Source organism: Humulus lupulus, chromosome 7 (genome assembly GCF_963169125.1).
Source record: "Humulus lupulus chromosome 7, drHumLupu1.1, whole genome shotgun sequence".
Taxonomy (NCBI): domain Eukaryota; kingdom Viridiplantae; phylum Streptophyta; class Magnoliopsida; order Rosales; family Cannabaceae; genus Humulus; species Humulus lupulus.
The window spans coordinates 208,764,401-208,782,258 of record NC_084799.1 but is presented as its reverse complement, the minus strand read 5'-3'; the positions used below and the strand labels follow the sequence as shown (position 1 = coordinate 208,782,258).

At 34.7% G+C, this 17,858-nt stretch overlaps 2 protein-coding genes across 2 annotated transcripts; one reads left to right on the top strand and one right to left on the bottom strand.

Moving 5' to 3' along the window:
* Positions 1 to 9,899: 9,899 nt before the first annotated feature.
* LOC133789344 (thionin-like) lies at positions 9,900 to 10,872 on the top strand. Its single transcript, XM_062227199.1, has 3 exons — positions 9,900 to 10,295; positions 10,389 to 10,466; positions 10,596 to 10,872. Exons 1-3 carry the CDS (start codon positions 10,070 to 10,072, stop codon positions 10,685 to 10,687), a joined length of 396 nt encoding a protein of 131 aa, XP_062083183.1. The 5' UTR covers positions 9,900 to 10,069; the 3' UTR covers positions 10,688 to 10,872.
* Positions 10,873 to 12,392: 1,520 nt separating this feature from the next.
* LOC133792703 (ribosome-inactivating protein gelonin-like) lies at positions 12,393 to 13,178 on the bottom strand. Its single transcript, XM_062230606.1, has one exon. The coding sequence runs from the start codon at positions 13,176 to 13,178 to the stop codon at positions 12,393 to 12,395; it is 786 nt and encodes a 261-aa protein (XP_062086590.1).
* Between the last annotated feature and the right edge of the window lie 4,680 nt (positions 13,179 to 17,858).

Below are 17,858 nucleotides of genomic sequence, written 5' to 3'. Positions count from 1 at the left end.
ATAATTGACGAGAGAGAATGGTTACAATTTGTAACTAGTCGTCTAAGTCCAGAGTTTCAAATAGTGCATCAAGAACAAAAAAACCGTGCATTACTAATGAAGTCAAGGCATCGAACCTCTCGTAGAGGAATGGCTAATATAAGAGAAGATTTGGTAAGTATATTTGATATTATAGTTTAAATAATGGTTGATATTATCGCAACATATAACTATAATTATCTTGTACAATGCAGAAAAAAGAACGAAATATTCAAAATCCAGAGAGGTATCAAGTTTGGCTTAGATCGCGTGAAAAAAATAAAGTTCTTGTGACAGAGCTAGACCGACAAATTGCCGAAAAGATAGTAAGTTTTCTAAGGTTTCAGAATCAATATATTGTTTTTATTTATATAAACTAATTTAACCAAATAATATCTTGAGTAGGAGGACGTCAAAGAAAAAGTGATTCGTGGCGAAATTACAGCTCAGGGTCGAGATGACATCTTGACTCAAGCATTAGGGACACCAGAACACCCAGGTCGTGTTCGAGCTGGCGGGTATGATAATTTATAATAGTTGTTTTCTTTTAAGAATGATTTAGATTGGTTTGTTGATGGACTTTATTGATTTTTTTTGTAGGTTCACTGCGACCGTTTCCAAAATGTTTGGAAAAAAACATAAAACAATGACTGCAAGAGAGGAGATTGCTCGACTAAAAGCTGAGATTGAAGAGCTAAAAAGACATAAATTTAGCACAGAAGAGGAATTAGCTCAAAATGAAGAATATAATGAGGAAAACGATGAGTGTGGATACAACGATGAAGGGCAATTTGATGAGGGACAATATTATGAGAATACAAGTGATGAAGTCTATCGACCTGCCCCCAACGCAGATGATCATTTTCATCAAACCGAAGACTATCCTTTTGATGAAGATGATGGATCATCAATTTATGAGTCTCCGCCACCACCGACCTATGAAGTTTATTTGTGTTCTGATAATATTGACAATGTGGTGGCTAAAGGTGTACTCATTGTACCAAACATGGGTAGCCAAATTACCGTCCATGGAAATGTACTTGATGATTCAGTTGCGAGGGTTTGGCTTATAGATGTCTTACAAGAAGAAGCTGAGATCCCTATTCCCTTTGGTAACGTACGATATGTTGGGGACGCACGAGACACATTCTTGCCTTGGCCTAAAAATTTAATTGTGGCTTGTCAGGTATAAAATTATTTGCTTAGATATTTAAATTTTATTTTTAAATGGGTACACTATACTGATATGTTTAATGCTATTATGTAGGGTCCATCTTCATCTAATCACAAATCCCTATCTCGAAGCCCACATTTATCATCAGTTGGATCTCACGTAGTCATCCCCGCTGAAATAACTCAACCAGAACCTTCAAATTGGTTAACAGATAACCAATGGGACAAAATTGATATGAGTCTAAAATTCATAGTGAAGGAGTATTATTCCAATAAAGGAATAGATGGGGTTGTACAAGTTCCCGTTGACCCGGAGTTTATAGGAGAACGCGAGGCTATCTTCATCACTTCGGAAGACGTTTATCAAGCAGCCTCCATGGATAATATTGGATCCTCAGCTATGCTGTTTGGTATGAGGTATGTATCAATCCGTTATGTCATTACAAACTATTAGAGGAGTTTGAATATATTAGATATTCATCCGTAGTGAAGTAAGTTCTGAGATGAAATTGTGTGCTGCGGAGATAACAGAAGGTTGAGAACATGTGTGTCTTAGTGAAGTAGGTTCTGCGAATTTTGTGTGCTACGGTGGCTTATGGTTGAGAACATGCATGTTGTTTGTTGTATGCTTTGTCTGAATTGAATTTATAGGTTCTACTAATTTTGGATATGCTATAGAAACAGAGGAAACTCTGCCCAATTTTTTTTTTACGATATTAATTTATTAATTGAAAATGTAATATGAATGATTGATTCTCTACAGATGCATTTGGGAAAGCATGCACCCAAATTCACGACAATTATATAAATTTTTTGACACCGAACATCTTTCTATTGGCAATGATGAAAGTAAAAACTATACGGTGGATCTTATAGCCAAATGGATGATGACTATGGATAGACGAGGCCAAATATATTTCATTCCTTGGATTGTTGAGTAAGAACGAACTACTTAAACATTATCACTACTATGGTTGAATTTTAATTTTATAATAATCATATTTTATTATTATTTTAGTCGACATTGGATGTTGGTGCTCGTGATGATGCGGGGGATGACCATAATTTTGGACGCTTTAAAAAATCATAAATCTCCACCAATAATTACGGAGGTTATGGAAAAGTAAGTTCTTCATTTGTAATGTATGCATTATTAATTTTTAAAAGTTGAGAGCATAATATGTATTTAATTAATTTTAATTTTTGTAGAGCATACGCACAATGTTTGGAAAATGAATACATCGGCACATTTACAAAATTGGTGAGAGGTTCTTGTCCAAAACAACCTGAAAGTCATGAATGTGGTTATTATGTACTAAGATACATTTATGATCTTGTAAATGCACCGAATCCAGCAGAAGTTATCAAGAAGAAAGTATGTTATATTTTAAACTCTTTTTTGCTTAAGAAAAACTAGATATTGTATTTAATTATCTAATCTATATTAACTTTTCAATTTTGCAGTGGTTTGACAAAAATCAATTCAATGTCAAAGAGGATCTACTACCACTACAAAGTGATTGGTTAGCCAGATTAATGCCATTTGTTTATGAAAACTAAATTTTTGTATGTATGTAAGATTAAAGTGCTAACTTATATTGGTTAGAATGATTAAAGTCTTTAATTCATTACTAGCCATTTATTTTGTATTAGATATGAAATGTATATATAATAATTTAACAAATTAGTTATACTATTGAAAATAATTATTTATTAAAATTGAAAATTAATTTTTTTTTATTAAAAATGCTCGGTTTTCAACCGAAATTAATTTTTTTTTTTTATTGAGAAAGCACTTTTCTCTGCGGTTGTAGTAAGCCAACCGCGGAGAAAAGAGAGCTTTCTCTGCGGTTCTAGTAAGAAAACCGCAGAGAAAGCTCTCTTTTCTCCGCGGTTTGCTTACTAGAACTGCAGAGAAAGCTCTCTTTTCTCCGCGGTTGGCTTACTACAACCGCAGAGAAAAGTGTAGCTTTTCTCCGCGGTTTGCGTATCACTTTTCTCTGCGGTCGAATACACTGCGCTTTTCAATACTCTCGAAAACCGCAGTGTATTGAGTAAAAAAACCGCAGAGAAATACATTTTTTGTAGTAGTGTCATGCACACACTCGATTGAAGGTTTTATAAATAAATTTTTTATTTTTTATTTTTTATTTTTTATTTTTTATTTTTTATTAGAATTATATATATAAGTTTAACTACTGTTGCATTATATATTAAAATGTATGTCTACATTATATATATACAAATATCTTACATTTTCGATTTAAGGGATTAAATTTAATTAGTCTAAATTTACATTATTGACAAAACTTTAATGTTCTCTTATATAAAAATAAAGTGATATAAAAAAGTCATCAATTATGTTTGCAAAAATATGCACTAAAAATATTTATGTGATTTAATTTATTTTTTTATTTTTTTTATTAATTATTTACTTTGTCATTTAAATTATTTTGTTTTTTCAAATATATATATGTAATAATGAAATATAATATAAATATATATTTTTATTCTTATTTTGCTATATAGTTTTTTTAAATGAGAAATTACTTATTTATTTGTTCTAACCATTAATTTAATAATATATTATAGCACTACAAAAAACAAGGCCTATACCGAGAACAAATGTCATCGGTAGAAACCCAAATGTTCTCGGTATAGCCTATACCGAGACCATGTCGTCGGTAGAAAGTCCTCGGTACATCCGCGTCGGTAGAACAAAACTTCTACCGACGACAATCAAGATGTTCTTGGTATAGGTTTTACCGAGGACATTGTCCTCGGTATAGAGTGAAAAATGTCCTCGGCACAACCAACTCCGATTTGTCATCTTAATGGTATATACCGAGGACAATGTCCTCGATATAGACTAAACCAGAATTTTTTTTAATTTGTAATATTTATTCCCTTATTTATTTATCTAATTTGAATTAAATATAAAAAAATAGAATAAAATTAAAACACTTATATTAAACATATAAATAAAAAAACATAAGAGTATGTTTGCTAAATCAAAATAAAGAGTTGTCTTAAACATGATAATGTAATAGTCCATTATAATAAAATTCATACATAACTCCTACTGAGTCGGTGCTCCAACATCGGGATCATCGGATGGTGGTGGGAAACATTGAGATCCCGGGGTGATACAATGAGTCCGGACATGCTCCTCTAACTTTCGAAGACGCTCTCTCATCTCAGACATCTCTTCATCTCTAGTTTGTGAAGGACGAAAATCAAATGGAGTTCGGTCCCTTATGTTAAGGATACGTCCATATCCTTTCTGGTGGCCCTGTCGTTTTCCGAAGACAGTTTGTACCAAAGATATGTCTTCATCTTCAGGCGCACTCGAAACTGGTGTGGAACTCTCAGTATCAGTTGTTTGTGTCTGCTGTATGTCGCGATATGCACGCAATTCCTCCTATGATACAATGTATAATGTAATTATGTTTTGTAAACAAACAATTAAAATTTTGAAAAATGTTTAAAAAAACTTAACGTACCCAAGTATTTTTGGCTGTCTCTGTCACCCACCCTGTGCCTGATTTATGGTGAGTATCCATCCAGCTATCCGGGATGGGCTCAAGTTCCCCAGTCTATAAATTGCACTGTCACGTACATATATTTTTATAAAATTAATAATTAAATTTAAATAAGAAAAACAAACTAAAAAATAATTAATTAACTAACTTTTTATAGCGCAGGGCTGGGATTGATTGAGAACCTCCATAGCTAAGCTCTTTCAGTTTCTTCCTATTTTCCTTGTTGACCACAGAACGTTTCTGCAAAAAGTTATCGTTAGTAATATATTTAATTAAGATAGTTAAGTTTAGCAAGAAATTAATACCATAATTTCTGGGCGTCGGAAAAATTCAATGGCTTTTTGCCACTGCGTATCCGTGCAACCACCATAACGATTTTGTGGTCCATTAATTGTTAAATGCTCTTTAATATTGTACTTCCAGTCAAAATACTTTTTAGCACACGAAGTATCAATGCCTCTCAAGATCCCAGGCATATGCCCTTCTTCATATCTAGTACACCCAATATCATACAAATCATCCTAATTTACAAAAATTTATTAGTAAATATGATATATAACATAAAATGAGAATTAACATAAAAATACATAAACTACTTACTTCCAAATGTGCAAGTATTCTTTCTTTCGAGGCATTTGATACTTTTGACCATTGAGTACAGTCCGGATCTGTGTACTGTCGAACAAGTAATCCGAGCTCTCTTGAGAAATTTGAGCTGTAATCTCCGATCTCTTTATATGTTCTCCCCCGCACATCCCACTCTAGAGGGAGAGGACGCCCCAACTGTTCCCTTTTTTCCCGCGTGTTCAATCCTTTATGGTGTCCACGTTTGTTTGGAAGCGCTATTGTATGCAAATTCAATATTTTAAAATTAATATGGATTAATTGTTAAAATTTAAGGAGTATATCAATGTGTAAAGTATTACCTCGTTCACAATCAGCTGGGATATCTGATGGTCCACGTGGAGGATCGCATCCTCCACCATCACCCCCGTGAGATCGAGCAATAACATCAGCCATATCTGTCAAATTAATCGATATTAAAATTACATTTATCGGTTAAAAATGACTATATAAAATTATTTATTGTTAAAAATAATAACTTCAACATATTATAAAATTACCACTTAATTATCACTATAATAATCTTCACTATCATCATCGGTTTCTATGTGTTCATCTTCCTCTTCATCATCTTCATATTCAACTTCCTCCTCCTCCACTTCCTCTTCCTCCTCCTCCTCTTCTTCTTCTTTTTCCTCCTCCCTCTCCTCCTCAATTGCAACATTATCTATCTCAACAAATTGTAATGGAGCCCCCGTACGTTCAAAGCTGATTTGTGGCAATGGTCCAAGATCATCGAATAATTGGAAATTAGAGGAACTAGTGTCATGCATAACATCTACTTCTACATCCTCCGCTTGTTCTTCAACTAGTGGGATGTCCCACACATTTCTATGATGCACTTCTTGGACGACTTTCCAATGAGATTTATTTTTAAGGTCTTCAATGTAGAAAACTTGGTTAGCCTGAGTTGCTAAGATAAACTTATCATCTTTGAAGGCCTTCGAACTGGTTTTGATACTCGTTATATTTTGCTCAAACTTTAATCCTGAAGACCGATTAGTGTCAAACCATTTGCACTTAAATAATACAACAGAACAACCAGAAAGATATGACATCACTAAAACTTCTTCCAACTGGCCGTAATAAGTACTATTTTCAACACCCGCTACGGAGACTCCACTATTTTGAGTTTTGCGATTCTTGTCCCTGTCATAACACAAAAATCTTACTCCATTTACAACACACCCAGGGTACGACGCAACATGAGTTGAAGAACCGTTTGCTAAAGAGATTAATTCTTCATGTACTTCCAAAGATCCTGTTTGTCGAACATGATAAATCTTATTATAAAACCAATTAGGAAATTCCTCTCTATGTAATTGGTCTAGGTTTTCAACACCTCTAGTCTGTAGAATTTCCCCATGCTCTCTGCAACAAACAAAAACAACCAATTTAAGAGCTACTAATAAGTGTTATAATAAACATGCAATGAAATGATGAACTACTTTAATTACTTACCGAAGATATGGCCCCGGACCGCAGAGCTTATCTCGGAGTTCCTTCTGTTGCCAGAAGGACGCTGCCCCCTGCTTGGTGGGTTCGGCTCTTCGCCTCTATGGAGTCTAGAACTTTGGGGCTACTGCTCGACCCTATTCTGCCTTGGCTGCGAGGGATTGCCTCGACCGGCCTTGGATGGAGGCTGCGCTTCAGGATCCCTTGGTGGGACATCCTCTTCAGGCATTGGCGGCTGCTCGGGCCTTTGGGGGCTCGACGGCTGGATCAGCGGGTTAGGATTGGGACCCCTTTGGGGTGGCCCATTTGCGGGTTGATCAGGCTGTTAGGCAGGTGCAGCTTGATTCTTAGCCAATTGCATAACTACTTTGAGGGTTGCCATGGCTTCCCTCTGACGACGGTCCATCTCCACCTGTCTTTCACTTAGCTCCTGGCGTTGTCGCTCTATTTCTTGTTGCTGCCACGCCATAATCTCCGCAGCATTTTCTTGGTTGGCCCTCAGATTGGCCAGTTCGTCCTGCAATACCCCCAGGGTATTTCTCAGCGTCTCAGAATCCAGTTCTTCCTCATCAAATTCCAAATGTAGCTCATTTTCTGCCATGTTTGGAGGATGAGGCAGTTGAGATGGTGCAGCGCCAGCCGTTTGCCCAGTTTTCTTTGTTGTTTTCGCCAGTACTGTTTCAACGATTTCGTATCAAGCTCTTAATGAAAGCACCAGAATGTTGACCCTCGTTTTGGTCAACTGACACAGAGTCAAAACGCTTGATGTGGATAAATGTGTTGGAATGAGTATAATGACAAAAACAGTAAAGGACACAAGAAATTATAGTGGTTCGGCCCTAAGAACTGGTAATGACCTACGTCCACTTAAGCTATTATTGATCTGAGATCTCAAAGGAGTGATCAAAGAACAAGGACTCTCTGAGTTTCACAAACCTGAGAGAGATAAATAGTACAATCGTAATATAATAGCTTTAATTCTTTCGTCAGTGTGTAATTTTAATTAAGCAAAAGCCAAAAGTCCCTTCCTTAAGCTATCTTTCTCTATTTATAGGCTCAAGGAGGATTAGAGATATTCTCTCCTAATTAATCGGATAATCAGGAGTCATTGGAGACAATCTCGGAATTGATTATGATCTTCACAAGATCATCTTGAAATATGCAGAATGTACGACCATGCTGGTCGTAAGAAAAACTCAACTGCCATGCCTGGAATGTCTTACTGGTCGATATTCGAACAGAACTCTGCCAGGTGTCAGCCACGTGTTTAAAATCGCCTGCCACGTCATCCATGCCTGTTTTTTGGATAACAATACTAATGAATGTTTTAAATCACTAATCTATAGTTATTTTTAGTATTTTTGAAATATGAATATATTGTAACTCTATTTATTTTAATGATAGAATATAATTGTATAATATATTCTCAATACATAAGATCTTGAAATTTTCAGGTCTGTGATGAATTTTAAGGTATAGGGAAAAAATATTTTATCTTTTTCTCTCGATGTGAACACGTAAAACTTGGGAAGAAGTCTAGAGAAACTCTTTTCAACATATAGTTTTATAATTGAATAAAAAATTCAAATTATTAACCAGTTATTAATTATTAATTAAGTGTATTTTATCAAAGATTATCTTAATTATCTTTAACATTATTTAAATAAATAAATATATTTAATTAAAATAAAATTATTTTTATTATTTAAATACAAATTTAAAAAATTATAATTAAAATTAAATGATTCTTTTTAAAAAATAATTAATTTATCTTTATTACATCTTTGCCCCCAAAGAACAAATTTCTTCCAAATATGTCATTTCATTGATTTTTCCCGATTTCAACTCTTACCTTGAATACTATGGATAGAGTCATCTCAGTACTCTTAATTTATTATTCTCAATATTATTCTACTAAGAATATGAGACATCATTTTTGCAATTATAAACACATATTTACAAAGTACTTTTTAAATGTAAAAGACATCCATTGATTTTATCAATACCTATAATTCAATCCTCTGTTAATGGTTCATAATTAAAGTAAGGATAATATAACCCTTAAGAGAATCATTATTTAATTTATCTCATATTTGTATAGATTACATCACAGCCATTCACATCAGTGAGTCTTCAAATATTGCATAATTTGGTGAAATTATAATAACTATGCTAATTTGGGTATGCAATTACATTTAATGTTTTACAATTGTATTTTAGTGCAATTATTTATTAATTTGCCAAATATTGCATAATTTATTTATTGTCTTATTAACCATTGATTTTAAAATTCGGCCATTTTACTATAAATGAAATTATTGCATTTGTATTCATACATATAAATATAGATTACTTTACTAATTTTGTATTTTTAAGTATAACAAAACTCAATGCAATGACCAATATTGTGTATAATTACTAATACTTTCAATCTACCAATAAAACAATCATTTTGCATTTTTAATCTACAAAAACAACATCAAATCTCATTTTTAATAATTAAAAAGCAATATAGACTAACCTTCTAAATATTTGAGAATGTGGCTGGCGGCCGGTGATGGGTAGTGGTCACCAGCGGCGAGGCGATAGTAGTAGCAGCGGCGGGGTGGGGTGGGTAATTGTGGATGGGTGAATGATAGGAGTGAGGAAGAAGGTGATAGTTTTAGGTTTTTGATTTATGTTAGTATTATTTTATATTAAGGGCAAAAATGATAATAACAAAGTTTTATTAATAAATGAGATCATTTACCTAAAATCTATATAAAATTACACTATAAAAGTAGACTATTTTAACAAGAGACCCATATATATATGCCATCGTTGTCACGTAGAACAAACTCAAACAACACAACGTAGTTGGGAATAAAAATAACGTTTATGTATTAAGCCCAACACATGTGTCTGTAATGGACACAAGTCACCCTTCGTTTAGACTACTATTACTTTACATCCGTGATGAGATGAGTAATAAAACTTGTCGGGAGTCTCGTGAACTCTACAGGTATATTGTCGGTGTTAACCCTGTGAGATAGTTTATGTAAACTATGAATATGACAGTAGCACTAGGAGGCGAAGCTTGTGGTAGCCAGTGTGTGGAGCTTGAGATAAGGATGACTGGTGATGTTTGCGGTGGCAAGTGAAGCTTGAATGGTAGAACACCTACTATTTAAGTTGGGGATCTCTAAGTCTAGTTCCATCAATATAAACTACTTGTATTCACTACATTTTTAAGAAGATAGTGAGCTAATCAAGAGACGATGGAAGGCAAAACTGTTATGATGACTGTTCTCTTACTGAGCCTTGTTGTGGGACAAATTCAAGTTGAGGCAAAGAGCTGCTGCCCAAACACCACTGCGAGAAATGTCTATAATGTCTGCCGTTTCACGGGAGGCTCCAGGGAACGTTGTGCATCATTAAGTGGATGCAAAATCGTTTCTGGGACATGTCCCCCTGGTTATACAAACGACACTCTCCAAAACACTGGTAAAATAAACTCATTTGTTCTATTGTGCTTCTTTAGTTAACTTGCTGCAAGTGATTTCATTTTGACGCAAGTTGCATGTAATTTGACTCAAGGTGATGCTATCAATGAATACTGCAAGTTGGGGTGTGCATTCTCCGTGTGCGGTGCCATAACCACTCTAAAAAACCTTGGTAAAGCCTACTCCCTACTCCCCAAGCTCATTATTATTATTGTTATTATTATTATTATTCGATCTTTTACATTTTTTATATAGACAATAGATTCCATTTTAATTATGCAACTATTGTTTCGGTGACTAGACGACGCAGGTGAAGTTGTGAATGGAGCTGTTGAAAAATGTACCATGGCATGTTCTGCTCTCTGCAGCAAGTATTCTATTAGCACTGCCTAAACAAGCATATTCTGTAAAAGTGAAGGGGGTAGTTATATAAGGCTTTCAATTGTCATGTGTATGTGACAACAATATGTTAGACTCTACTGCTAGCTGCCTGTGTCGTAGAAGGCTATCGATCATAGATTGTCTATCCTTCTACTTGCTAGCTCTTATCTAAATAAAGAGTAATGTGTCTTTTTTAATCTTCTTCTCGACTACTTTGCACGTTTCCATTTATATTCCACACATCCTATTCATAATTTTTTTTAATTATATAAGCAGCTCATGACAACACAACTTATTAACAGTTTTTTTCTATTTCCCCCTGCTATATTTCATAAATTGTATCATGTATTTACACAATTTACTGCAGATGGACATATTGTAGAATATATATATATATATATATATATACATGATGAAATAATATCTAAATATTACTCAAAAACTCATAAAAAATGTATATAGATATAGTGAATATATGTTGCAAGTTAGTAGTTATTAGCCTAGCTATAAACTAATAAGCTATCTGAAAGTCTAGCTAAGTACAATAGTCATGCCAACATATACTCAGTGAAGTAGTCCACCCATTCCTCACGCACAGTGTTGATATCTCATCCATTGTATATATGTTTTTTTCATGACACTACAAAATAAGAGTTATTACGCCATTCTAATAAAATTCCACAGTGACTCTCGATGAAATGAACACTGGACAAATGACTATCTTAAGAAATCGAAACATCCTGTTGGTATCAGGTCCTCTACACAATTCTAGCGAATTTGTTATGCGCAACGAATGCATGCCTGCCCAAGACAATGTAAGTATAATTTTAATACAGATCCGGACAGGCTTTGGGCATTACTAGTATAATTATCACACATATCCGCACAGGCTTTGAGTAATACCGATATTATATTTATCAAATAGAGATAGGATTAAAAGTACAAAGCAATATATTATCGAATAATAAGCTCAATTGGAGCTTCATTCACAACTAGCGTCCGCTAGGATAAGCGTCTCTTAGACTTTCTACAGTAGTTGTGTATGCATGTGCTTGTGTCCTACTATCTATCAAACACATCACAAGTCATTTCATGTTGTAGCTACGTAAATCAAAATGTTGACTTACTTGATGTCCTTTAGTATTCAAAACTTTTCCCTAATGTGTTGATTGAATTCGATCACTTCTTAGCTGTTACTATTTCCAATAACATACACGGGTTAATTATGGCAATTGCATTTGCTTTAATTATTTTGGGCTATTATCTTATTATTTTGGCATAGCATTATTTGTGCAATCCAATATAGTCTCACTTATTTGAATTTTATAAGTATTATGCAGTATCAATAACCAATTATAGGGTGCCACTTAATGTGATGTTGGACATCTTAAGGTACCAAATAACAACACTCATAATTAAAACATAAACTTGGTTCTAAATTAACCAGCACCTCTTTCCAAGTCTTACGTATCTTATTAAAATAGAGCAACCAAACATTCTAATACACACGATGTCAACTATGCTCACTTTTCTAATACACCAAGCAAGAAATTGGACAACTAAGTTATTAATTAATGAAGCCCAAATTGATGCTTTTATTCCTCATATTAAAACATTATTATCACAAATATGATATAGTAGGAAGATGATAAAAAGGGAAACATAATATTGAAAATAGCATACAGTCGTACGTACTGGGGGCATCAACAGATATTTATTAGGCCATGGCTGTGGCTGTGGCTACATTCAGCAAGAGTTTCATGTCGTCTTTCACTTCTGCAACCGTGGACACCTTGCGTTGACTATAGTCTTCATTCTGCAATGTAATTGTTTCTGGAAATTTTCCATCTTTAGATTTCTGGATTGCTATGGAAAGAGCGCTCCAATTTTTCTCATAGCTGATAATATCACCTTTTGGGGGAAACTCTGATTGAAAGCCATGGAATTCCAGTTTCTGCTGAATATATTTGAATCTTGCAGCCTCTGAAACCATTTGGATAACAATTAGAAGACTCCTACGAAGATCTTCGGTAGGCTTGTTGCTATCAAAACTTTTGAACTTTTCAAGGGATTCGTTTAATGGCTTGAATCCCAAGTTAGTTTCCTCTCTTAGTTTCGTTCCTAAGCTATTATAATTAGTTGAGAGTTCAACATCAATCCTTTTTTTCTCAGGAGATTGAGGGAAAAGTGAGGTTTTGGAATCGGTAGGAGCTTCTTTGAAGAAGTAGCAACGCTTTTCTTCGCCATCGACTTGATAGGCCACCACATATGTGTTGAGAGTAAGTACTGCGAATGTGATGGAGACACTTGGATTGTGAAGATTCACATACACAAACTGTTTGTCTCTGACCGCATCGGATTTTGTACGCAACACTGCAATGCCATGCTCCTCGGTTCCACCATACAATTCTGCTCGTAGAGCTTGGATGAACCTCTGGTATGATGACACAGTCAAATCTATTTCAGTGTTGAAACTCACAGTGTTGTAGCTTACTGATTCCATTTTCAATCTCACAGTGAGAGATGGCTGAGATGGTCGAGGAGATCGATCTAGAGAAAGTAAGAAATGGGAAGAAAGAAGGGGTGAAGGGAATTAGGGATCTGCGTTTGCTATTTAATATAAATTAATTTGCTAAGAAACATCTCAATTTTCGTATTCTTTGCAAACCAACCCCCATATATTTCTCAAATGTAAATTTGAGTACTAGGCATATAATACTAATTCATACCCCCAAACATATAATAGGACTATATATGAGAGAATACGCCAACGTAGTGGGTACGTAGTAGGTGTACATAAGTATATTGATCATTAATATTGTTTAAGGTTGAACAACTTATTATTATTTATAAGCAAAATATTGACTATATTATTAGTTCACAAAGGGTAGAGACGACTATTATTATTATTTGGGAATTTGGTGGCGAAAATGTTCAATGTTTTCAGAGAGTCTCACTCACTACTAGAAAAAATGTTCTTTTAGGGCTCGCAAAGTTTTAGGACTCGCGAGGCGTGAGCTCTCTTTTTTAGAGCCTGAAAAATAGGTTTTTTAGGACTCACGTTGCGAGCCCTAAAAGAATGATTTTAGGGCCCGCATTGTGAGTCCTGAAAAGTTTTGTTTTTAATTTTTAGAAAATATAGTAGTAGCCAAAGCTCTCGCCGGAGCTCAAACGATGACAGCTGTGCCACCACTCCATGGTGGTGGTTCGGGAAAAAAATGACTGGGCTTCGAAGCACAAAGCTCGAGGAAGGTCATGGTGGTGGTGGTTTCTCTTGGAAAGGCCTAGAATGGTCGAATTAGAGTCATGAATTCTCGAATCTCCATGGATTCCGGCGAACGTCGATTCCAATTTCGACGACTATTGAGTTCGATCCTTTAGTGGGTTTTGAAGCCCAAAGCACAAGGAATGCAGTGGTGGTGGTTATTTTTCTCGAGGTGGTCGGAGAATGCCCAAAATGTTTCAGAAACCCACATAGTCACTGAACTTTGGAGGCTCTGTTGAGAGAGCTTGGGGGCGTGTGCAACTAGGGGCTCACGGGACTTAGGGTTTCGGGGACCGGGGAAGACGCCTGGGAGGCGCATGTAGACGGGGGTGGCCGAAGAGCCACCATTTGTGGATGGCAGCAAGTTGAGAGAACGAGAGAGAGAATGGACTCAGTGTTTTTTTTCTTTTCTGATTTAAAATATAATAAATCTTTTGTTTAAAAAAATTTATTCATGACACATAAGCTTTTAGGGCTCTCACTGCGTGTCCTAAATGAAATTCTTTAAGGAATCTCAATGAGTGTCCTAAAAAGTTGAGGAACTTTTAGAAAAAATTCGAACTTTTTGGACACATATCAACTTTTAGGCCTCTCTCCTCAATCTCTCTTACCCCAGCCCCTCTCTTTGACCACCTTCCTTAGATCTGCCCTCTCTTTCTCCGATCTCTCCTCTCTCTCCTTTCTCTGTCCTCTCTCTCTTATCTCTCCTCTCTCCTTTATCTCTCTCCGACGTCAGCCATCCTTTCTCCGACCGTCCTCTCTACGACGTTGCCGCTGCCACCACCACCATGCCCCGGCCACTACCATATATAGGTATATATATTTTATTTTTCAGTTTATATTTATTATTTTTTTTAATATTAATAACTGTTTTATTTAATATAAATATTTGCTTTTATTTAAATATATATATGTATTTACATAGGTTAGTTAGTTTTAATTTTGATTTTTTTTTTGCCGTGTATATGTATGTATATATGTGTTTATATATATATGTGTATATATGTGGTCGTGTATGTATGTGTGGATATATGTGATCGCATGTGTATATAGGTGGTGGTGTGTATGTATATATATATATATGTATGTGAATAGTTCACCTTTAGAAGCCATAATTTTATGATTAAAATGTACAAACAAATAAGGAGAGTAAACTTTTAGCTCAAAAAGCTTGTTCAATTGATGAAAATATTGAAAGTAATTTTGTGTTTTTATAGGTGCCAATTCTTGTTTTAGAGTTCAATAATAATAATAATAATTTGGTGGAGTATAAAACTAGTTTGAACTATTATTAAATGTGCATCTATGTGAGTTTGGTTAGAAAATTTTGTTGTGTTTTAACTTCTCAACTTTAAGACAATATTACATGTTTTTATATATAAATATTGATTTTCTTCCGTGTTTATCAATTTTTCTGAGGTGGAACTTAGGTCTGTGTCTATCTATTAGAGTGTCTTTTTTGGCTCAATATGTGTATTCATTTTAATTAAAATTTTTGTATATGTGTATTCATTTCAGTTAAAAAATTTGTATAGGTTTATTTAATATGTGAATTTGAATCTTGTTAGTGTTGTTAGAGCACTAAATTAAACAATAGATCAAATTAATTAATAATAACTCACTATTAAATTAAAAAATTAGATAAGTAATTGTTATTCTTGTTTTCCCCCGGGACACGTGGCATGACATAATGGGTCCATGGGCTCCCTCAAAGAGATTCAGGCCCATCCTGAGCCCGATGAACATGGAAGAATGATGTCCTGATAGCCCAATCATCAATGAGCCCAACAACATTCGATGGGTGCGACCATAACCAGGGAACCGAGACCAAGATACAAGTTCGACTCATCTTCCCGATCCCAACCTACCCATATCCTTCGAGATGCTAATAGAGGTAGCATGCTCACTAGTCTGGGAATAGGCCTTGTCAAGAATAAACCCAAGTCCTGGTGAATATTTTGTAAAATTATTTTTTAAAAAAAATTAATTTAATCATATTTAATTTTGTGGTATAATTGTATACTACATAAAATAATATGATAAAGACCCAATAAATAATATTTTATAGAAATAAAATACCACAAGTGTAATGACCCACTAATCTAGACAAATTGGACCATTATCGAAACTATACATAAAAACTTACATTTTACGAAAATACCATAATTTATTGAGTAACTTGAAAATAAGAGTTATTTACAAAAAACGAATACTAAGAAGGATTTTGGGATCCCATTGTCTTTAAAATAAAATAAGATTTAAAATAAAAGACATTACATAATAATGCGGAAAATACATGTAAAACCATAAAAAAAAACATAAAAGGAGACTACATCCTCGAATCGATAACGCTCGGCCCCTTGACTCCATTCATCATCGATACACATCCTCCAAGCGTCACGAATCTTACCACCTCTAAACTTATTTTCCTGCACATAAACAAAAAGGAGTGAGCCTAATGCCCAGTAAGGAAAATCTAACACAAAGTCACATACATAATTTCATAAGAAAACATAAGGACTTAACACAATACATATAACATACACTTATTATAATGGCCATTATTACTTGGGGTCCCATAGACTAAACAAGCATATGCCCATGGGGTTAATGGGGTCCTACTAGCTAAGTAGGTCATATGCCCATAACCCATTTGGGGTCTTGTTAGTCATATGGGTCATATGCCCAAGCCTACATACACATATACATATCATAACACTTTTAATAACATAAACATATAGATAACATAAGCACATAACATATTAATTCTAGCCTATTTTCCTTACCAAAGTTACCGGGATAAAATGGACTGAGTTAGGACTTTTGGAACACTCCTAAAACCACAATGAACAAGGGTGAGTCTAAAGAAAGGAGATGAAATGAAAGAGAATAGGAAGACTAAACCATTAAACGAAAATATGCTTACCACCACTTAAGTGCTTAAGAACTTGGATTCCCTAACCAAAAATAAGAATAAGGTTAGGGGACTGAGTAGAAGGTTTTGAGAAAAGAAATAACATAGAATACAGAAAGGACTAGAGTTTTGGGTTTACCTCAAAGATTGCAAGATCAATCTAACATCCACCGAAATACTATAGCACTCACTTACTTCCCAAGTGTTTGATAAGCTTATGATGTTTAAGCTTATAGTTTTTCCCCAAACCAAGTGTTTACACTCTCTCACTCACTTAACACTAGCAGCCTCTGAACTTAGAGCAAATGGTGAATAATGGCTGGGTACTAGGTCCTATTTATAGAGTTTGGGAATGAAAATATCTTGATTTTACTTGAATAAAAATAATGGCTTTTTAGGTGAAAATCATTTGAATAATCGTTCAGCAGAGGCTGAAGACTCGTTCAGAAGATGCTGGACTGTTGAAGGAGTTTGAATGGCTGAAGGGAAAAGAATTCAAATGTATTTGAATTCATGCTGGTGGAGGCGATATATCGCCCCCTATAGGCGATATATCGCCTGGACCTTTGTTCCCGAGGCGACCGTGCATCGATTCGTGTTTTCCGTATCTACGTGCTGCGACATATCGCCCCCCATAGCTGCGATATATCGGCATACGCTGAATATTTAAACACGAATTTACACATTTTTAGCTGAGTTTGAATGGAGTAAACAGCCTTGACTAAGCCCTCAACGTGCTCAAAGCTGCTGACTGACCCTATACATTCAAACTTTTACCCTTATTTAATTTAATCCTCAAAAATACTAAATCCTTAATTACCATTCAAAACATGTGCTTAAAATCCTATTGGTTGATGTCTAAACCTTATAATATAATAATATATTCCTTAATATCAGACACATTAATCAAACCTTAGGTTATACTTAATATTCTTAAACTATAGGTTAAACTTAGAAAATCTATAAGTACTACTATGAGTGTCCAAATAACTCCCGGTCTGAAC